We start from the raw sequence: 24,482 nt of genomic DNA, 5'->3' as shown, positions 1-24,482 counted from the left end.
ATGGATATCAAGAAATATTTATTGATAGGTTGATAGTTAAAAGAATACAAAATTAACTTTAAAAAAGCAACAATTGGACTCAGCCAACCCACCAAAAAAAAAAATTATTAGGTTTTCGTCGTTTGCCATACGTTGGTGAAGTATCCGAAAAAGTAGGTGAAATTCTTAAACAAGAAAGTTTTAGAGTAGCTTTTAGAGGTACGTGTTCACTTTGAAACATCCTCTCAAAACCTAAAGGCAAGGTAGACAACCTGGTAAAAAGTGGTACTTTTTTTAACTTAATTTAAACTAATACTTTATTTACTACTTAATTACTAACTTAATTTAAATGATTGCGACATTAAATATATACGGCAAAGCGATAGAGGAATTAAAACGACAGTTGAATAACACTTGCCTAAATCGAACCACTTTTCGAAATGTACGAACCTCTAAAAAATCTAAAAGAAACAAAACACAATTTCAATTTAAATTTAAATACAACAGTTTTACACAGTTTCAGCCAAGGGAGGGAACTTGATAGGTTTGATTAATTTGAATTTAAAACATGTACAATCGATCATGGAGATAAATGCATTAATAATATAATGGATGTGGATATTTAGTGACCATTAATTAATTATTATTTAGAGATCGTGAGATGCGGTCTGGTGTGAGGTAGGTTAAGAAAAGATTTTCTTTAACATGCCAACGTTTCGATCATTATCGAGATCATCTTCAGGGCCTGGGATTTATAAACATCGTTTAAATTATACAAATGTATGAAAGAAAAATTGGAAAAATTATTGGAAATTTCCACATCTTACATGTTTCTGCTTGCATCCGAGGAGAAAACCGTAAATTCAACATGTAAAAAGCAAACATTTTATTTTTATTTTAATTTTATTTTTTTGATATTTTTTATTAATCAATTCATTAATTTATTTATTCGATTTTTAACTATTTATTTTATTTTNCCACGAACACTAGTGAATTGCAGGAGTTAATAATAGTAGTAACATAGCAAAGGAAAGAAGATTCGTTAACAGGACAATTATATATTCTATTATTTTATTTTGTTACAATGGAATGGTGGGGGATGTGGTGGAAGTGTGATGTGCTGGCGGCGGTGGTGTGTGTCGTGGAGGTGGGTTCGATTTCAGACCCATGGAGGTGGTAAGTGTAAGGCGGAGTCAGGAGTTGGCGGGCTCTCAAACGGTTTTTCTTATCTACGATACAACCAAAATATTAAATTCTTAATTAAATTTGAATCTATCTAGTTTTTTGTAAAATATTTTTTTATTATAATGGGGTCGTGTGGGACGTGGTTTGTGGTGAAGGGTAGGTTCTGTTTCACCAATGAAGATAGAAGGTGTAAGGCGGAGGTGGAAAGTTTTCAGGCATTAGCGGGCCCAGAACCGGCCTTTCTTATGTAATACCAGGTAATAAATTGTTTGTTAAATTTTAATCTATCTAATTTTATTTGTTAAATGGAGTGGTGGAGGATGTGGTGCGTGGTGGAGGTGTGATTGATGGCAGTGGTGTATGGTGGAGGTGGGTTCGACGACCCCATGAAGGTGGAAAGTGACCTAACTTATCTACTACCAGGTAATAAATTGTTATTTAAATTTTAATGTTGATGAAGAAGAAATCGACCACGACGATTAATGTGTTTGGGACCTGGTTTCGGGTCAATAATTGACAAGGATTGAAATTGCCCAGAAATCAGATCCCAAACACATTAAATTGTAATATATCGCTAAATGCCTTTCCGGTTATTTGGAGTATTTTCTTCCAACTCATCACAACGAACTAGTTTTTATTAAAACTCAAAAATTCTGATCTGGCTAATTTGGTTTATATTAAACAATTTTGGTCTAAAAACTCATAATGATCAAGTCATGAGTAGAGGTCTCTTCAAACCTTATATTATTTATTATATATATTACATATATTATTTATTTTTATATTCCAAACGTTCTCAGAACAAGTATTGATTTTCCTGTTAATTTTGGATAAAAGAATTGTTAATTGTTTAAATTTGGCAGCGAGAAGTAGTATATACAAAATATGTAGGAAAAAGAAGACTTGAGTTGGGATGAAGAGATCGATCGGGACTTTTCGCCACGATTGTCGAAGGGACGTCATTTGTAGAATAATGTCGCAAAACGAAAAAAAAAAAAATAATAATAATAACAAGAGACAAAGAGAAATGTTGAGGGGTCGAGAGGGGGAGAGAAAGATAAAATTTGCGTATCAACCGGATTTTCAACTTTTTGTGATTCTTGCTATGAACCGGCTGGAATGGCATTGAACGTGTGAAAATGCGAGAAATAAACAAGAGCGATGGTTTATTAGGGCTAGCGAGGGAGGAAGCGTGGCGATTAGAGAGGGCGTTATTGGACCAAACTCCGGGACTACCCTCATTTGACTAATTGAAGGGAGAGTGAGGATGGCGAGGATGGAAAGACGAGCGACGGGGGGTAAATTATGAGCGGACTGTGTGACTTCCGGTATTTAATGAAGCCGGTCCGGTGGAAAAGCAAACGAAAGCCGGGATTAGATGATTAGGGACGGCTTGATCCAGCCCATTCAATATTCCCTTTACTCCCTGGCATACACGCCCGCACGCACCCTCGTCCTACCTGACAAAAAAATACATCAAACGTTGTCCTACGCCCTTACAGTGTCCTGTGACATCGCCTAACGACCCTCGCCCTCCCTGAATTAGTCGACGGCCCTTGTGTTTGCGAGATCGATCCCAACGCTATCGGCACTACGGACCTTGCAATTAGCCACCGTCCTCCTCCCGACCGGCTCACGGCACCTGATTACAAATACGCATTCCAACCCTCCCTCAAACCTTGCAACGGTGGATTTCTCATCAAATAATAAAAAAATAAGTCCTAAGCCTGCTGTAATCTTACCACTTAAGGAACTTAAATATTTAGTTTATTATTTATTTTGTGTGAGTATTGAGTTTATTTCATGTTGGTCATTCCGACCCTCGAGCAAAAAATGTCTTACAAGGAAACGACCAATGCCATGGATTTAGACCAAACTTTTTTGGTGATTTCGCTAAAAAAATTTGAAAGTTGAAATTTTCTGTTTTTTAATATTATTATTTCGTCTTTCTCTACTTGATTAAATTACCTATGTGAATATATCATTTTACATTTTTTAAATCTAAATTGCAATAAAAATATAATAAAAGCTATCAACGTTTATCAATAACCAAAAACGTTTTAAAAACTAAACATTTTTTAAGTAAACTAGGTCATAATTTTTTCGTGAAATTAATATAAAGTTTCGTTTTAGCACTTCTAGAGACGCCTAAATACAAATTTTTGTTTGAATTTAAATTTATCCATTTTTTGCCCCCGAAAATGTTTCCGATTTTTGAGAAGTGTCCTGTTATATTTTAACAGTTCGCATCAAAAGTAGAGTCAGTTAAGAAAAGTCAGTTATCATTTGACCTTCTACCAAATTAAATAAAAGGTTATTTGTAGATCGTGAGATGTGGTCTGGTGTGACGTAGGTTTAGAAAAACATTTTCTTTGTCGTATCAACGTTTCGATCTTTATTGAGATCATCTTCATGCAGGATGTGAAAAAAAAAGAAATTTCAACATTGCTAAAAATTTTTGATTCAAAATATTTGTACTCACTCAAAGTATTTGTTTTCTGTGGAGATGTGTCATTCTTGTCTCTCGTGTTGAGAGTGCCAGTGAGATATTAATTACAATTAATTAAGGTTTTTAGTTGAGATGAAAAAAGTTAATGGCACGAGCGGGATTCGAACCCACGATGTTCGGCTAGATACGCCACTGCTCTACCACTTGAGCTATCGTGACCTCGATCCACTCGGACATCAACTTAATACCTCAACCCCACCTTATGAGTTTTCCCTCCTTTTTGCCATTTTTCAAATGTCGTGTAATCGTTTTGGATTCTCGACGACAAATGAAATGGCCACGGAGAGCTTTAGTGAAGTGTACTTCATTTTAATTCATTAAATTCACTAATTTCGTGGTCCGCTTGACCAATTAATACATTACAATTAATTAAGGTTTTTAGTTGAGATGAAAAAAAGTTAATGGCACCAGCGGGATTCGAACCCACGATCTTCGGCTAGATACGCCGCTGCTCTACCACCTGAGCTATCGTGTCCTCGATCCACTCGGACATCAACTTCCTATCTCAACCCTACCTTATGAGTTTTCCCTCCTTTTTGCCATTTTTCATCTCAACTAAAAACCTTCATTAATTGTAATGTATTAACTGGTCAAGCGGACCACGAAATTAGTGAATTTAATGAGATATTAATATTTTTTGTTTATATATTTTTGATTTTGAAGGTGTGGGGAAGGAAGTTGGGATAGAAAGACATTTTTATTTGAGGAGTCGGGCTTCTTGGAGGTGAAAGGAGCTGACAATGGGAAGAAATGGGTAATGGCTCGGCCTGATTATCCTTTCAGGATTATATAGACTGGGGTAATTAGGGAAAGGAAAGACAAATTGTTGAAGAATTAGACGATGTAGAAATGTTTGATGTGTGGAATGTGATGATTGTTTTATATGTTATATATTTTGTGTGATGCGATGAGGCCGAGCGATTACCAACTTTTTCCCACTGTCGGCTCCTTTCACCTCCAAGAAGCCGACTCCTCATATAATCATGTCTTTCTATCCCGACTTCCTTCTCCAACCCTTCAAACTCCAACGTATATAGACATAAAACATCTATATCTCACTGGCACTCTCAACACGACACACAATAATGACACATCTCCACAGAAAACAAACACTTTGAGAGAGTACAAATACTTTGATTGAATGTAAAATTTTTAGTATTGTATAAATTCGTTTTTTTCATATCCTACTTGTATTTTTATAATTCAAACAATGTTTACAAATCCCAGGACCTGAAGATAATCTTAATAACGCTTGAAACGTTGGCACGATAAAGAAAATATTTTTCTAAAACCTACGTCACACCAGACCGCATCTCACGATCTCCAAATAATCATTAACTAACAGTCACTAAACACCACACATTAAATAAAAAGATAGAAATGATAAATGACGGAGTGAGTGTGGTGTTCAATACTTTTTAAAAGGATAGTTCCTACTCACAGTAAGTGTTTAGCCTTTTAGCTCATCATCAGGTTGAAGGACTTCTACAACCACGTCTCTCAACATAAATTGCCAAAATAAACCCGCTGATATCTCCGCCAACGGGATGTTCCAATTATCAGCTGATTTTTTTAATGACGTTCAATTTGAACGTGCGAAACACGGAAATTATAACACAAATAAATATTAGAACAATAAATACTTAATATTACTATAAATTACTATAAAAATAATATCAATTAAAATAATTAGTTTAATTATTTGGATGTTTGATATTATTTATGTACATATTTAAATGGGAGGTAGATCAAAATTTGTTATATTATTAATGCATTTATCACCATCAAATTTACATTTTTTAATTTCAAATTTCTCAAACCAATCTAGTTCTTTCCCTTTGTTGAAACTATGTAACACTCTTGTATTTAAATTTGAATTGAAATTATGTTGTTGTTTTTTTAGATGGTCCTTAAATTCCGAAAATTTGCTCGATTTAGGCAAGTGTTCTTTTACTCTTGTTTTTATTTCTCTACCGTCTTGCGTTGATCGCCACAAGATTCGACATGGCATCGATTTTATGAAATTTTGACTCTTGTGATGTGGGATATTTTCATGTTTCTCCAACAAGGCCATTCTCGACGTCACTGGGAGGCTTTTTACCAGTTTTGACAACTCGTCCCAAAGGTGTTCGATAGGGTTTAAGTTGTCCCGCATTGTCATGCAAAACAACATAAACATAAACCCATCGCCAATTAGTGGTGTATAGGAACAACTTCTTTTGATACATATCTTCAATACGTGGAGCTGTTAGAGAACTCTACATGAAGATCATGTTTGTAAGACGTTCCCTAGAAATGTCTACTCAAACCATATCACCACCAATTCCATAACTTCTCCGGAGTGAAAATTTTTCGAGGATATACCGGTTTCTTGTTCTTCTCCAATCTCTCTCTCTCTCTCTCTCTCTCTCTCTCTGTCTCTCTCTGTCTCTCTCTCTCTCTCTGTCTCTCTCTCTCTGTCTCTCTCTCTCTCTCTCTATTTATCTCTCTATCTATCTATCTATCTATCTCTCTCTCTCTCGGCTTTTCAGAAGACCTCAAACAAAACCTTGCCTCATCCTAAAAACAAGATTTTAGTCCAATCTTACTCAGACCAATTGAGGTGATTTCTTGCGAAACTTCAGCGAGGTTTTCTGTGACTTGTCAGAAGTTCTTGACCAGTGGCAGGCCTTCTCGCACCTAATCCATCTTCTGAAAGTCTTCGCGTTACAGTGCGTGAACTGATGTTAACATTTCCGACTTGAAGAAGTGGCTACTTGATGTCAATAGCAGTAGAATGTCTATGACTTCCAGTATCTTGGCAGCGATGGAAGACCGGACAGTCGTTCTGGGAATGTTAAGCACCCTGGACACATTATCTTGACCTCCTAAATCTTCAATTGACAACAAAGTTGAAATCTTAAAAATGATACAATTTAAGAAATAAAACCACAGGAACGTTAGAAAGAAACTTTACAGAAAAACCAACAGAGAAGAGATTGATTGTTCAAAGATTTATTTACAAAATCCAATTATAGACACAAGTGGGAGATTTTATCTGTATTTATTCGTCAAACATAAAGATATGCGAATAGGAATAAAAAACGCGAAAAAAATGAAGTTCAGGAAATTTCCTTTATAATCATTCGTAGAAACGCCAAAACCGAAACAGAAAAGACTTACAAAGCGAAGCACACAAAAAAAAACTTAGTATGTTGAAATGGACCATATTTTCAATATATAAATAATAACATTATTAATAAAGCTTATTATTTTTCTTGTGTACATAGCATACATTATCAAATTCGTTTTCTCATATAAACAGATTTAGAGATATTTTAAAGCAAGGATCTTCCGTGAAATCGTTCAAGGTTTACGTTAACAAAAAAAGCAAATTGATGATTTCATATTGGATGACCGAAAATCCTGACGACGAAGTCGAGCCCTGAGCTTCTCTGAGACTTGAGTGCTAGGGAGACGTGATCCTTTCCAATTCCGCCGGATTTGAGAAAGGGGCAGCCGCCTGTACCGTCGGTGAACTGATCTAATACCTCTATGTAACTGATAATCCCTCGGACGTCGCCTGGATTCGGATAAGACATGGGATAAGTGACCACTCTCAACCATCTCCCACCTGCCCTAGCATGTTCCATGTACAATAGCCTGTTGACCGAACAAACATAAGTGAGTACTAACGAAATGGGTTTGGTACTGCTGATAATACTGGACTTACTGGTCCTGGTGAGGAAGTCTTGTACCGAAGAAAGCGTTGTGACTCTTGTTGTGTCCACAGGAGGCTGCCAACGCCGACTGCGGGGCGAGGACGTTAAGGAGGATGGCCAAGAAGAGGCCGATAGAGACGCTCATAGCAACTCGCTGCATTTTGCTAAACTCGAACTCCACATTTCGCACCTCGGATTTTATACTGATTGTCTTATCTCTGGTAAACTCGATGCGGGAAGGTAAACAGTTAATGAAATCTTTTTTGTATGAGATATGAATTATAAAATACACTGAAGGATAAATTTAACGCACCACTCAATTTATTTAGTTTCCAATTAAATCCATTATCTTTTCACATTAATTACAGGCAATTGAAAGCTATCGTAGCCAAAATGAACAGTAAATAATGCCTTGTTTACTTACTTTGTTTACTTTTGCACTGAATAATCAAATTTGCACAAAAATGGCATTGTGCCCTCCACTCCCTCTGCTACGCCGAAAGATCACTTTCAGATAATCTTTTCCTTCGTTGATTTCATTTGATATTATTATTAAACCTTTTTTAATGGCTCTAGACAGGCATTTGAGTGAGTAGGACGGTGGTTGATAACATTATTACAGTAAGAATACAGCGAGCGCGAAGTCGCCAGAAGACTGAGTGTAAATCACTCTACAATAAGAAAGTTTCTTCGGCGCTTCAAAGAAATAAGGCTTCACACTAGAAAGCCAGGACAGCGCGATAAGAAATCTGATAATACAAGTCCGAAATATTGCGATTTCCTCCAGGACAGTAAGAATAAAAATTACCTTAGGGCACGGCAACCAGCTAGTGGATCTCTTTTTACGAAAGGTCAGAAAATTTCCAGGCTTCAATTCGCACGGGAGCATGTTAACTGGACATTGAAACATAAACATGGTAACGTGTTCTCTTCACAGATGAGGTGCGAGTTGGTCTCAAATCTTCAGATGAGTGTAATTTCATATGGAGACGCTCAGGAGAAAGGTACGCCCCATGCTGTATGGTTCCTCAGGGGACATTCTACGGTGTGTCATTTATGTTTTGGGGTGGCATTTCCTTGGACGCCCGCACCGAATTGGTTGTTGGGCAAGGAAGTTGTCTAACTTCATAGAGGTACCCATCTCGGCCGCCAAGACCTCAAACAAAACCTTAACTCATCCGAAAACAAGATTTTAACCGAATCTTCCTCAGACCAATTGATGTTGAACTGTTCTGTGTTTTGTCAGAAGTTCTCTCGATCAGTGGCAGGCCTTCTCGCACGTAATCCATCTTCTGAAAGTCTTCGCCCGAAAGTAAACTGACATTAACATTTCTAGCTTTTTGAAGTCGTACTTAATCTCAACAGTCGATTACGGAGTACAGACGAAACAATAAAACGATCATCTCTCTGAGATGTGACACGATGGCGACCTGATGCCTTCTTGAGTAACGTCCAGTATCTCGGTGAAGATGAAAGACCCTTCGGACAGTTGTTCTGGGAATTTTAAGCACCCTGGCCACATACGCATGACTTTTCCATTTTCCAACAATGCTATGATTCTAGCCGAATCTATATCACTTAAAACCATCACTCAAACAAATTTGAACTTAAAAGTGGTACAACTTAAAAAATGAAACTACCGGAACGTTAGAAATAAGCTATACAGAAAAACCAACAAATGTCTATTCAATGAATTATTTACAAAATCCAATTGAAACAAGAATATAGCTATCATGTCATATAGCCAAGCAGCCATCAAAGCACTAAGCTCAAATATCATTAGTTCAAAGATATCATTAGTTAAACTATATTCAAATATCATAGTTAAAACCAAATTAAACGTATTAAGTACGCAGAACAAAATCAGCCTCTGCTGGGTCCCAGCACACGCAGGAGTAGAAGGCAACGAGAAAGCGGACACCCTTGCAAGGAAAGGAGCTGCTATACCGCTGATAAGACCCGAGCCATTCTGTGGCTTTGGAACCCGTATCAATGAGAACCAAATTCAGAAGGACAAAAAGAAAATGAAGGAAGAATGGAATTCCCTCATTGGACACAAACAATCCAAGAATCTCCTTACAAATTTCGGAAGGAAAGAAGTTACAGAATGTGTCAAAGGAAGCAGGAAAAAAACTGCGAATCCTAACAGGATTCTTAACAGGACACTCCAAGCTAAATGGACCTTAAAGAAATTGGAATAATCCAAGACGGCACATGCAGATTCTCCAAAGAGGCAGAGGAGACACCAACACACCTACTACAAACTGGGGTGCTACATTTGCCCGCAGGAAGAAATGCTTTGGGATGTATGATGTGACCATAAAAGAGATTCAACCACTGAAACCGGGCCTACTAATAAAGTTCCTTGATGAAATGGGGCTCACCGGTGTGCTTTGCGGCAGAGAACGGGGGATGCAATAGCTCTTAAAGGCGCGGTATATTACACCCCGACCAATACATCTAATCTACTTTTCTTTGTTTGTTTCTTACAGTCATTCGCAAAGTTGGGACTGAGTCGGTCTTTAAGCAAATTGGAGATACTCGTAAAACCTTAAATATGTCAAATTTATAGACATATTTAAGATTGTTTTGTAAGTTCTATATAGTTATATTGATTATTAAATCAATTGTAGAAATATGTTTTTTATAATTCAATTAATTAAGGTTTTTAGTTGAGATAAAAAGCCAGTGACACGAGCGGGATTCGAACCCACAACCTTTGGCTCAAAACGCCGCAGCTCTACCACTTGAGCTATCGTGACTTCGAGCCACTCGGACACTAACTTCCCATCTCAACCCCACTTATTTTTTATTTTCCCTCCTTTTTTGCCATTTTTCATATGTCGTGTAATCCAGGGTTCGAATCCCGCTCGTGACACTGACTTTTTTAATCTCAACTAAAAACCTTAATTAATTGAAAGATATTAATTGGTCAAGAGACCACGAAAACTAGTGAGTTTTTTATAATGTGAAATATAAACCTTGACGATGACCTTAAAATAGGTCGAAAGCTTGGCAGTAACAACTGAATTTACTTTCTTCTTCAAGACGAAACCTTGTTCCAGAGTGTTCGTGTTTAAGGTTATAAGCAGGGAGACGTGCGTGTATACCCACCGTACCCAGAAATCCGTCGTTTCAGACTAAAATTAAGTTCGTCGATTGACATATGAAAATTATCGGAAAGAGCAGATTTCTTTTAAGTTTAGATCACTCAGCTGCTGTTTATTTCATGGGATTGGTAATAAAATATGACTATATGTCTTAGTATATATTAATCCATTTATGTTTAGTGGTCTAATTGACCATATAATTGGAATATACATCTTAGTTTACTAAGTATGACTTAAAAGTTCTTTTTTTTTGTTTGTTTAAACTAAACTAACTGGATTTTATAGCACATTAAAACCAGGAATTTTAAACGGGGAAAATCTGAAAGAAATATCTGAGGGTCCCATGACCGTGTTTATAATTAGAGCTGGAACACCTGCGGTACCCCAAGTCCATTTCGCCCGGGCTTTGCATAAAAGACGAAAAATAAAGTTACGACGTGAAGTTTGTACGGTAGGAAAAAAAACCGGCCTATTTAAAAATCGGGTCACGTATAAGAGGAAGTTGTGCATTAAGGATTCTCCCAGCGGGGAGGGACAGCGAAAGAAAAGAGAGATAACTCAATAACTCTTGAGTGCGGACCACTTGTTGATCCGACAGTCCGGGCTAACTTTCTCCACTATTTCGCTTTTAGGGATTGCCATTGCCAATTGGATCACCCTATTTGCAAAAGTTTATTTTTAGTCACCCCTCAACGACTCCGCCTCGGGTGTATGGAAAGCAATCGCAGAACGTATAATTTCGTCGTCGAAACACCAAAAACATGTAGATTTCTTTTATCACTGGATTGAAATTGTTTAATTTTTCGTTAATACAATAATGACAAATTTTAAAAGGCTCGTAACTTTGCTGATTAGGAACTAAATACGTAATTGTCGTACATTGTTACGCTACTAACAACTTTCCCCCTGTTGCCCGAATCCCCAAAATTACTGCTCTCGAGGTTATTAAATCTAACGGTTCTTGGTTTCGGCAATGGAATACATTAGCTTTTCAATATGGTTGCAGTTTTTCTTTTTGTTTAGAAAACCTCTTGAGTTGGACCAATTATACCGTGGAACCTTTGTGCAGGCTATGTGATCAACATCGTGAGAGTTGCGAGCATCGAGCTTATCTTCTTTTTAAGGCCCTAGACCATTCTAAGGCAACTTTAAACCTAAACGTTCAAGCTAGTTGTTCTATAAAACTTCCGACTCTTCTATGGCTACTTAAACTCAGATGTGCCAAAAAAGGAAGACGACGGAAATTGTGCGCTGTAACCTAAGAGTTAAGGAAGATATCTTTCATATTGTTGCCCAGTGCCCCTGTCAGAGCTCCGTATCCTGTATCTAGGGTGTAAATCGCTTTCCAGGTCTCAGTTGCTTCATCTGCTAAATATCGTGGATATTGAGAAGTCGAAAGGTCTAGCACACTATGCACGTCATGCCTGGCAATATAGGTACGAATACAATACCGAGTTATAATTGTTTTACTTATTGTACCTAAAATCCGCTAGTTTTTATAATTTAGTTTTTATTTATAGTTTTCTATTATTACTATTATTATATAGTTTATTTTTCGTTTTTATATTTTGCCCGCCTGAAAAAGAACAGCCAATTTCCGGCAGACGGATAACCATCCATGCTGTAAAATGCTTTAAATATCGTATATTATGTAATGCTTCTCTTTAGTGTAAATAAAGCATGTTACCTATCTTTCTATCTATCTACTAACAACTTTCATAAATTATTCTACCATGCACACAGCGCCATGTAATAAGTTAGATCAAGAAAAACGTGTTAAATGTACTTAACTGGGGTACTGCGGTACGTGTACTTAATCTGAAAATGTAAGACTTGCCTGGGGACACAACTTCAAAGATTCTTATCCAATACATTGGCGACGTCAGCACGTTTATAAAATTGAAGAATGTCAAACCGATGTGATTGACGGTTTATTGAGTATCTGGAAGTGTGATTGGCAATAAAAATAAAAATGATAATATTTCTCTTTCAAGTCTGCACACAGATAAACCTTTGGTTTGACGGTTTCCAATAATCTAGTTTTTGGTGCTGGAAAGCTGCTAGTTTCGCTGGTTTGATATTTTTCATTATTCAATCTTAATTGGTGAGTTTGTATGTCACTTTTGTATATTAGTATATTTATAACTGGCACGGTTAAGTCTATGATACCAATTGTTTCTCCCTTTTTTTGGGCGTTTACAGTAGAAGTAACTACAAAAAGTAAATTTGGTGAAATATAATGTCTTGTTTAGTCCGGAGAAGAGAAGTCACTCGGTAGTTGATACACAGATGTAAGCATACATTTCCATTGTATACTTTTAAGTAAAGTACATAAATTTACATACATTTTATGTAAAGAAGGTTAAGATAAAAAATTAGATTACGAACAGCGAGAATACAGGAGACTTCTGAGCTATCGTGACGATACACCCTCAAGTCAATAATTTGCCCCGTTGCTAATCCGAAAGTCGCCAGCATCTATATGAAGCCGCGATATTTGAAAATTGTAAGAAAAACTAGGGAAAATTGTTGGAAGGGTGTAGGATGAAATGAGGAATTGGTGTTACATACAGTTTATGTAAAGAAGGTTGAGATAAAAAATTAGATTACGAGCAGCGTGAATACAGGAGACTACTGAGCTATCGTAACGATACCCCCTCAAGTTAATAATTTTCCCCGTTGCTAATTCGAATGTCGTCAGCATCTATATGATGCCGCGATATTTGAAAATTGTAGGAAAAACAAGGGGAAATTGTTGAAAGGTTGTAGAATGAAATGAGGAGTTAGTGTCTCGGGGGACTGTACATCACGATAGTACAAGTGGTAGAGCTTCGGGGTATCATTCAGATGTCGTGGGTTCGGGTCCCGCTTGTGACACTGATGTTTTATCTTAACCTTCCTTGTATAAACTTACTACATAATACAAATTTATATGAATGGCATAAAATATATAACTATAGGCAACTCTCTGTCACTTAAGGTTGAGATCACGGGATCACAAGGGTTTCGGCGTTGAAGATTATCAGAAAGTGAGGCTGAAACTAGGTTAGTAAGGGATTGGGATGGCCAGTGAGTGAGGAGTAAAATTTGGTATGCCGAGATTTTACGGCGTATATAACGTAAGGGATGGTGAAGGGCTAAGTTGGACAGAAACTGAGAATTTTGAACTGGGAGCGATAAGACCATGGCGGTTTGAGTAGTGTTTTGTTGGCATAGGTTCAATCGTCGGTCGAAGAGGTAAGATAGAAATTTTGTCGGCTACTTCCTTTTCGTTTCAGTTTAGTGTAAGTATTTCACACGGGGCGTATGTCGATGTATATTCCTAAGCGAACACAGCCGTGAGTACACGACATGCCCACACATGTCGTGATGTGAAGGTATTTCAAGGTAGGAGTTGGTAACGGAGAAGTATTTGAATGATTACGGAAGTCAACGGTAACAAATTAGGTAAATGATAGAACGAAGGATACTAACTTATGTAATGGAATGTTAATTTCACTAAATTTTAAGATTAGCTAGTTTTAATTTCAAAATGTACAAATGAAACTGTAACTTGAATGAAACGTGCATAGAAACTCTCAAAAATCAAATTTTTAAATTACTATTACTCTCTGGGAGACTCACTCTTACTCACTCTTACTCTCTCTCTCTTCTCTCTCTCTTTCTTTCACTCTCCCTCTCTCTCCCTCTCTCTCTCTCTCTCTCTCTCTCTCTCTCTCTCTCTCTCATATTCTTTCTCTCTCTCTCCTCAATCTCACACTTTATCTCTTACTTTCTTTCTCACTCTCTCTTACTTTCTCTTCTTCTTCCCCTCTTCCTCTCCCTCACTCACTCTCTCTCTCTCTCTCTCTCTCTCTCTCCTCAATCTCACACTTTATCTCTTACTTTCTTTCTCACTCTCTCTTACTTTCTCTTCTTCTTCCCCTCTTCCTCTCCCTCACTCACTCTCTCTCTCTCTCTCTCTCTCTCTCTCTCTCTCTCTCTCTCTCTCTCTTTTTCTGAAGTTTTGTGGTGTGCTAAAAATAATATCGATTTGGTTTCATGGTAAAAAAAATGTTTGATATACCTTTCTACATTATTTGGTCACTACGTCAGAATTCATAATTGCCATGGCCATCGAAAATATGTACTTAGTTATAATTTTAACAAAAGTAGAGAAATAGATTTAGAAAACGTGACTTTCTTAAATGAGCTAATTTTATTTTTCGCGGCTCTTTGTTAGCGTAAGTAATGAACGGTTAACAACAAAATACAGTAATTTATTTACTAAAAATTTTAGTTGACATCATTATTCTTTTGTGACGTGAAGGTTGATAGTTATATCTTTTGTTAGACGTTTATGAGGATTGAAGCTCCCATATTTCACGTTGTTCGTCCTGGCGGTCGCCGATGCTATTCGTATTTTCACTCCCAGCTGTTTTTCACGCGGCGGAATTAGAAAAGGGTCTTGGCATGGGGCAATGTAAATTCCAGCGCGAGATAGAGTGGCGGTGGCCTGGGTTTTCAATCTCCCACGTGTGGTGTTCTCTAATCCGGGGGCTTTCCAAGAGATATGCCCTTACCCGAAACTAGTCCGGGTTATCTCTCTACCCTTATGTATGGGCCGGCACAAACTTCTCCATCATCCCTTCTCCGGTCCACCCCCCAGTTATAAACCACACACGGCCCTTATCCACTTAAACTTCCTTCTCCCTTCACTTTTATACTCATTCGATCTACGTCTACACTGATTTTACCTCTATAACTCCACCAACAACTGTTGAATTCTCGACCTATTACTAAAATAAATGCAGGGAAAAATGATTCATATAGAATAAATATGTAGTTCAAATATCAGCAAAAAAAGGTTCAATCGAGGATTCACGGCAGTATTATTCAATACAATAACTACACATTAACCCATTAATTCTATGCGATAGTCTTAGTCCCTATTTAATAAAATATCACTAAAATTAGAAAAAAAATCAATTTCTTGTTAACTTTATTTTTAACAAATCGTGTCGTTTTACTCTCAGTTATCACATTTGTAAATAATAATTGAATGATTTAACAATAATTACACCATATTAAATTATGCACTGTCATCATCTACACCCCCGCGAGCCCTGAGGTAGAAAAGACACCAAAACTGCTCCGCGTACTGACCCATCAGCGCCCCCAGCCACGATAGTCCCGACCACAAGGAACACGACATCCCATCTCAGGATGCGCCATGGTTACTGTTAACTTTCAATTAATTAAGGTTTTTAGTTGAGATAAAAAAGTCAGTGTCACGAGCGGGATTCGAATCCACGATCTTCGGCGAGATACGCCGCCATTCTACCACTTGACCTATAGTGACCTCGATCCACTCGGACCAACTATCTCAACCCCACCTTTTGAATTTTCCCTCCTTTTTTGCAATTTTTCAAATGTCGTGTAATCTATTTGATTCTCGGCGACAAATGAAATGGCCACGGAGAGCTTTAGTGAAGATATACGTCATTTTAACTTATTAAATTCACTAGTTTTCGTGGTCCGCTTGACCAATTAATATCTTTCAATTAATTGAGGTTTTAGTTAAGATAAAAATGGCAAAAAAGTAGGGAAAATTGAAAAGGTGGGGTTGAGATGGGAAGTTAGTGTCCCGTGGATCGAAGTCACGATAGCTCAAGTGGTAGAGTAGCGGCGTATTTAGCCGAAGGTCGTGGGTTCGAATCCCGCTCGTGACACTGACTCTTTTATCTCAACTAAAAACCTTAATTAATTGAAAGATATTAATTGGTCAAGCGGACCACGAAAACTAGTGAATTTAATGAGCTATTGTTAACTTTAAATATTTAAATTACATTTTTTTAATTTAGATATCAATTTGTAAATCAACAAGTTACCTGAAGTCATTGTTTCATGGTTGAAAAGATTGACATTACATCCAAAAATTTCGGTTAAGAAATTTTATCTGATTTCCTGGTATTCCTGCAATCGAAAAGCAAATGTTTTAAATCTTCGGGCAAATTGGAATTGGAAAAATTTGGGGATTGTCTCTGTTACAATATATTTTGTGAAGGTAAGCACCGCTTCTTCTATGTCTTCGGATTCGTGTCATAACGTTAAAGAATCCCTTACTACGTCTACGTGTAAATAATACCAGGGTGTATTTATTAACATTAGGGAATAAGGCCCTACAGATACCTAACCATGTAAACCATGAATGTAAACCATGAACCTCTTATCAGCTTTACCATAAATAGATTGCCCCTTTTTTATCCAGAGTTTAATGAATAACTTTAGCGCATGTAGTTTCGGAAACTTCAAATTTAGAATGCGGCCGAATTGAGTACATTCTTAGCCAATTTGTCCACTGCGTCTTTATTCCACTGTGGCCTCGTACCCAAAAGAAAACCACCCTTTGTCGGCTGAGATCGAAAGTTCTTTTAATAATATCGCAAATCAAATAATCCGGCTGCCGTTGTTGCTAAAATTTTGAATATTCTGTATCGCACTTTTCCTGTCTGACATAATACAGACCTTGGTGATTGTTAACCCTGTTATACACTGACAGGCAAAAAATTACGCCCACTTATAATATAACTTGATTTGTATATTTTTTTATATATTAATAAAACTTTCACGTTTTCAACGTTTAATAATTGAGTCTTTGCCGCAAAAAGTTTTTTACAAAATGTAAATTGCTAAGGAAAATGAAAAATAAAAAATGTTTAAAAAAGACGGACAGATAAATTTTGTTTTAGATTTTTAATTAACATTTCAGTATTTCCTCGTCTTCCCTTAATTACAATTTGAAGACGCTTCGGCATACTTTCTACCAGTCTGGAAATGTCTCTTTGCTGGAGGATAGCCCATTTTTCACGAAGAAACCTTTCAAGATCATGGATTGGATCAGGAAGTGATGGAGTGCTTTTATTCGACTTTTGAGGTTATCCCATAAATGTACGATGGGGCTCAAGTCTGGAGAACGGGCTGACCAGGCTAAGTCCCTGATGTTATTATTATTATTGTCGCTGATTTCATCGAGGACAAAGCATGATGTTTCAAAATTTCATCCACATAGCGAGCGGCCTTCAAAGACTCCCCAGGAACTACCACCAACTCTGTGAGACTCTCCATTGAAATTCCCAACCACAACATCACCGAGCTACGTTGAAAAGGTGGGCACTGGAAAAAATTACAAGCTGCTTACCTTTCATTTCGCCTTCTCCACACTCTTTCACGCACATCTGGAGATCGTAGGGCAAATCTACACTCATCTGTAAAAAGTACAGCAGACCAATCATCCAAAAACCAATGGCTGTGTCCTCGAGCAAATGCGAGTCGTGCAACTCTTCGTGTTCTGGTCAATTCTGGGCCAATTCAGGGCGAATAGACATCAGACCATACTGCTTTAATCTTCTTCGAGCAATGAATTCAGAAATTTGGACACCTCGAACTTCCTGGAGCTGATGAATCGCTTGAACAACAGTAAGGAGCTGGTTTCGCAAAATTCTTGAAGCCAAAAACGGTCATCCTGTGATTCTATTACCCTAGGAAGTCCAGAACCGGGTCGTCTATGGTAGAACCCAGTTTCTCGAAAACGTCTAACGTTTATTTAAGCATTTTGTTTTATGTTTGCACATTGTTTCGTTGATAGCTCCATACTGACGGAACGTCCATCGTCCACCGCACCACACCACGCGCAACATCCTCAACAATACGCGCAACATTTCACCTTTAAAAATTAAAATTAAGAAAACACAGATGAAAATTAAACAGTTTTTTGCTTCAGAATTCAAATGAGACTGAATAAACATTTCAAAAATTAAACACTGAAAAATCATTTACCCTTGTTTTAGATTAAGTATTATGTGTGTATACCTCTAATTGATATTCCAATTTAGAGATATTATACAAATAATTATCGATAAAAAATGAGACATGTTAAGGGCAGAATATCTTTTTATTATTCAGAAATCGTGAGATGCGGTCGGGTGTGAACTCAATAAAGATCGAAACGTTGGCACGATAAAGAAAATGTTTTTCTGAAACCTACGTCACACCAGAGAGCATCTCACGATTTCTAAATAATCATCGACTAACGGTCACTAATCACCACACATATTTTTTATGGAGAAAATGGAAAAAATCAGTTGGGTGGAATTTTTCCCTGTCAGTGTATATTCAAGGGCTTTTACGATGACAAACGTTTGTCTATAAAGATGGATACTGGGTTAGGAAGCGAAAGGACATCAGTATAACTATCCTGCTCTACCATCTAGCAGCGAAGAATTAGTAAAAATATAGCAATGGTTTGGAAAGAGTTAGTTCTTCGAGAAACATTTTGTTTGCCAAGAAACAGAGATTATTTAACACATGTCAAAAGTGTAGAGATTAGTGACCGTTAATCGATAGTTATTCAGATATCGTGAGACGCGGATCACACCCGACCGCATCTCACGATATCTGAATAGCATGTCAAAAGTTTTATAAAACAATATGGTAATAAAGTTAAAAAAACATAACGTTCATAAAGTTCAAACCTTAAAACCTGCAAAATGGGACCATTGGAAATTGAAGATGAAAAATTATTAAGTTCCCATTTTAAATGTAAAAGACATATAATTTTCTTAAAAACCTTTGACTGCTTTATCGAACACTGGTCGGAATTACTATTTTTGTAACGCCTTAAAGGTGAAATTCGAGGCTTCGTCCCTTATATTTCATGAGTGTAAAAAAACGGAAAGGAACCGTTTCGAGAGGGGAGACCTCTCTGACGTCCACGGACAGGTCACGAACCAGTCAAAAAACCTGAGTTTGACTACGGTTGTTTGACGTGGGGGAGCACGACCCTCACCGCATCTACACACACCTATACGGCACGAACCACTTACGATCGGCTTGCATAAAACAACCCAGTCAATCAGATAATCTTTAGAAACCGAGATTATTTAATATTTCAAAATTGGTATAGAACAGTGAGGTAATAAAGATAAAACAATAACGTCCATAAAGTTAAAATTTGTTATAGGAAACATCGCTTCTCGGCTTGTGGCTAACTCGTGACGACCAAGTTGGTGGGTGACGGATTTCGACGAAATATTTTTTGGTGATTGGACCCTCCAAAATATCAGACACGTATTCACTTCTTGTGAATAGACCCTGGTTTGGCCACAAAAAATGGAAATTTTCCGTTTATTAATATTTTTAATACGTTTTCTTCTTGCTCAAATCAACTATGTGAATATATCATTTTACAGAATTTTTTGTGTAGATCGCGATGAAAATAAAAAGCTCTTAAAGTTTATCAATAATCAAAAAATTCTAAAAACCAAATATTTTTCAGTAATGTGTAGAGATTAGTGACCGTTAATCGATAGTTATTCAGATATCGTGAGATGCGGTCGGGTGTGTGATGTAGGTTTCAGAAAAACAATTTCTTTATCGTTCCAACGTTTCGATCTTTATTGAGATCATCCAAAGATGCCGAAGAAGATTTTTAAAAAACGAGGTTAATTTATGACAAATAATTATGTTACGTGTGTTGTGTTTGTGTGACATTAAAATCATTTTAGCCGCGTTTGAATTATAGCTGTTTCATTCAGATATTGTGATCACGACTTCTCAAAAACCGAAAAAATTTTAGAGGTCAAAAATTGATAAATTTAAATTTAAAAAAATGTATATATTTAAGGGGCTCTAGAGGTGCTAAAACAAAATTTGTATTAGTTTGAAGGAAAAACTGATGACTTAGTTTTCTTAAAAAATATTTGGTTTTTAAATTTGTTTCGTTGATAACTTTTATATTAATTGAATTGCAATCTACATAAAAAACGTTGTAAAATAGCATATTCACATATGTCAGGCCCTGAAGATGATCTCACTAAAGATCGAAACGTTGGCACGATAAAGAAAATGTTTTTCTAAAACCTACGTCACACCAGTCCGCATCTCACGATCTCCGAATAAACAAACATATTCACATCGTTGATTTGAGCAAGTAAATAGAACGGCGAAATAAAAATATTAAAAACGGAAAATTTTAACTTTCAAAAATCTATTTCGGCACAATCAGGGCCTATTGGAAAGTGGCTGATACGTGTCCTATATTTTGGGGTTTACAATCACAAAAAAACGTTTGGTCCAAATTCGTGACCCAACCAACCTGTTCGTCCCCTTGTTCTAAATCAAAAAGCATCAAATTTTATTTTTATCGGTTAAATTTCCAATTTGTTTTTTATCCTGTAATGCAGCCATTTTATTAAAGCAAGACTTCTCATAGTTTTTATTTCTGTCATTGTACCAAAACAACTTCCTGTTGATTATTTCACTTAAAACTATTTTAGGATAACTACTAGGTGACAAGCTTAGAAATGTATTTATATAGGATTAATTGAACTTTAGTGTGAACAAAAATATGGCAAAAAGCCAAGATTTTAGATAAACTATATAATCATATTCCCACACTTTCAAAGCTGCGATGACACCAGACTTGTGCCCCGCAACACAGCACCGCTCGTGGCACTCTGCTAAAAAAACTTTAGTAAAGGTGAGCAGAACAGATTTTCAATATCTTTCTTTTCGTTAAAATGTTGTTCTGATGACAGAGTGGGAGTTAATGTCAATTCTTATATTTATTACTTATTTGTACTAATTCTTTTTTGAAAAACCATCTTTCTCGCCTGGAAGGTTTTCCATCATTCCTAAAAAGTACAATTTTTGACTTACTCGGGTTTACCTGCAAGTTTAAAGTAGCGCAATAATTTTCTAAGAAAGTAATAATTTTTTTGGAGAGAAATTTTATTGGTCGCCAAAAGAACTAAATCATCCGCATACGCTAACATGTTAATGCGATTACCTCCTATTCCACCATCAAAGCACCCTGTAATAAAAAACGCAAAAAGTAGCGGGCTTAATAGGCACCCTTAATAAGCATAGTAGTGCCCAATGGCTGTCCTATGACACTGTATAGATGCGGAGGTTCCAGTATACAGATTTTTGAATTGACCATTTTAGTGGAAACTCCTCATTCATATAACATAGAACAGATAATGACGGTTGAGTAGAAAGTATCCACTGGTGCAATTATTTATCTCGAAAGACAATTTTTGTATATGCATCGATACAGCTACGAACTTTATCAAGAAAAAGTCTATTTCCTCGGAGTTTGAAATAAAGAAAACTGTTGTGAATAAAGACATTCATTTTCCGAGACATTCCCATTGTGGAGGAGGGCGTATAAATGGGTGACACCTGTTTGTATACTGGACGTATTCATTTCCAGGCCATTTCATTATCGTATTTCCAACACTGCGTGAGAATTTTCGCCGTAAGGCTGTGATTTATCTGGTGCCATTGAAGCCGATGAGGCTGCAAAGGGCGCGTAAAACCGTTCTTGTCAAATCACAGAAACCGCGTGGACATTAACACACACATCGAGGATTTATGATGTTTGCCCGCGTCTCAAAAGGACCCAACTCAAAGGCTACCTGGAACTCGGCACTTTGAGGTAAAAATACAGGCATAGAATGACTACTGTCCCTACCTGAGAGCCATCGAATTCGCCGCATTTTATCCATGCCCATCTCTCGGAATTAACCCAGGTGGGTGCATAAAGTTATAAGACAATCCCAACGAGTGCATATACCTTAAAACTCTCAGAATAAGCTTGATGAATCTTTTGAAACATTTTTTTTAAATTTTTGTTTTAATTGAATTAGGGTGGCCGAGTGGATAGGGCGCCAGACTCATATTTGCCACGCTCTAAAGTTCCTGGGTTCGAATCCCGACAGACCCCATGGTTTTTTTAATTAAAAGTAGTATGAAAGAAATATTGTAAAGTTGTTTAACCCTCCGCCCGCGACACCCAAAGGATAGCTGTACGAAAAACCTTCAACAAATTATAGGGAAGATAATAAATTCCAAACGAATAAAGTAATATCTTTTAAAATAAATTTGAGGAATCGTTTGAAAATTTTTTTTATTCTTTGTTTTAGATGAATTAGGGCGGCTGAGTGGATGGGGCGTCAGACTCATACTTGCCGCGCTCTAGCGTTCCTGGGTTCGAATCCCGACAGACCCCATGGTTTTTTTAATTAAAAGTAGTATGAAAGAAATATTGTAAAGTTATTTAACCCTCCGCCCGCGACACCCAAAGGGTAGCTGTACGAAAAACCTTCCACAAATTATCGGGAAGATAATAAATTCCAAACGAATAAAGTAATATCTTTTAAAATAAATGTGAGGAATCGTTTGAAACAATTTTTTTTTATTCTTTGTTTTAGTTGAATTAGGATGGTCGAATGGATGGGGCGACAGGCTCATATTTGCCACGCTCTAATGTTCCTGGGTTCGAATCCCGGCAGACCCCATGGTTTTTTTAATTAAAAGTAGTATGAAAGAAATACTTTAAAGTTGTTTAACCCTCCGCCCGCGACACCCAAAGGGTAGTTGTACGGAAAACCCTCAACAAATTATCAGGAAGATAAAACATTCAAACGAATAAACTATGTTATAAAGGAAAATACATTTGGACATTTGCACCAAATGAGTTTAATAACTTCTTTATAAATGTATGTAAGAATGCGATTTAAAAAAAAAAAATAAATAAAAAATATATACCTGTTGATAGTAGTTCTAAGTTTTACATTGAGAAGTGTACACACTCAGACGTACTAGAAGCCATACAGCCATTAAAAAATAGCTCAGCCAGTGACTAATTTGGCCTGAATGTCTCAATTTTAAAAAATACTGCAGCTTTTATTGGTTCATATTTATGTAACCTAATAAATGAAAGTATTACAAAAAAATCTCCCCAGATTGACTTAAAATATCACTAGTTATACAAAAAGGGGAAATAAAAAACAAGTAACAGACTATAAGCCAATAATTATTTATTGCGTACATTATCAAAGGATTATGAGAAAATATTAAAAGACAGAATTTTATGCTCTTTCGGCTAGCAAAAAATTATGTGACTCCCAATCCGGCTTCAGACGAGGGAGAAGTACGGAAGAAGCCATGATAAATTTCTTCACGTGATCCTTGAAATGTTTAAGTGGGCAAGTACTCTGTATCTTGCTTTTTAAATCCGAGCAAAGTGTTTGATGGTATCTTGATTTTTAGATTTTCATGACTAATAAGCAGTGTAATGTAAGTTTTCTGCTTCTGCGATAAAGCTGATGGAATCTTATCAAAAAAATTGCAACAACCAAACGTTTTCAGATTTTGTAAAGATGATGAAGGGAGGTCCGCAAGGCTCTGTATTGGGTCTTATAATCTATTTAATTTCATAAATAGTATTCACATAAACTTTCCAAGTATACACTTGAGTGGTTTTGCGGATTACGAAAACACATCAGTTTCCGGTTAATCCTTGAAAAATATACATACAACAAACCAAATATTTTGAATAAACTGGTCGAGAAAAATGGATTGTGTCTCAATTCCGTTAAAACGCAAATCATCAGTCTAAGGGACCTCTCAGAACTCAGAAAAAAATATATANCGGAAACTAACTTCCCATCTCAACCGCATTTTTAATTTTCCCTCCTTTTTGCCAGTTTTCAAGCCGAAGATCGTGGGTTCGAATCCCGCTCGTGACACTGTCTTTTTTTATCTCAACTAAAAACCTTAATTAATTGATATACATTAATTTGTCAAGCGGACCACGAAAACTAGTGAATTTAATAGTTTGTCAACTTTGTTCGTTGACTAGAAAATCATTTCTTCACCCTGTATAAGTAAACCTTCTGAAGACGTCTGAAGGGGATGATGATATAATTCTATGAAGGGGCGTTTGATATTGACTTTTGCAGGCTTATTGTACTTTTCCTAGTTCCTTACTTCAAATCAATTGATTCGATCCTTCTTTTAAGAAGTATTGACTGCCATTGACGTAATTATTTTTCCCTTTCTGTTTCCTCTTCCTCACTGCATAGCCTGTATTAATTTTCCTAATGAGGTCATGCTTGAATATTCCCATGTTGTGTCAGTGCTTTCTCAAATGCCAGTGACAGGTACAGAGGC

General features: G+C 36.7%; 1 protein-coding gene across 1 annotated transcript; it reads right to left on the bottom strand.

Annotated features, from left to right (window-relative positions):
• Positions 1-6,900: 6,900 nt before the first annotated feature.
• On the bottom strand, positions 6,901-7,576 carry LOC106670295 (probable salivary secreted peptide). The gene is made up of 2 exons (XM_014400485.2): positions 7,386-7,576; positions 6,901-7,315 (listed from the first exon to the last, which is right to left on the bottom strand). The coding sequence occupies exons 1-2, from the start codon at positions 7,532-7,534 to the stop codon at positions 7,057-7,059; spliced, it is 408 nt and encodes a 135-aa protein (XP_014255971.1). The 5' UTR covers positions 7,535-7,576; the 3' UTR covers positions 6,901-7,056.
• Between the last annotated feature and the right edge of the window lie 16,906 nt (positions 7,577-24,482).

Source organism: Cimex lectularius, unplaced genomic scaffold (genome assembly GCF_000648675.2).
Source record: "Cimex lectularius strain Harlan isolate CLEC.00 unplaced genomic scaffold, Clec_2.1 scaffold94, whole genome shotgun sequence".
NCBI lineage: Eukaryota > Metazoa > Arthropoda > Insecta > Hemiptera > Cimicidae > Cimex > Cimex lectularius.
This window is presented reverse-complemented; position numbering and strand designations above follow the sequence as displayed.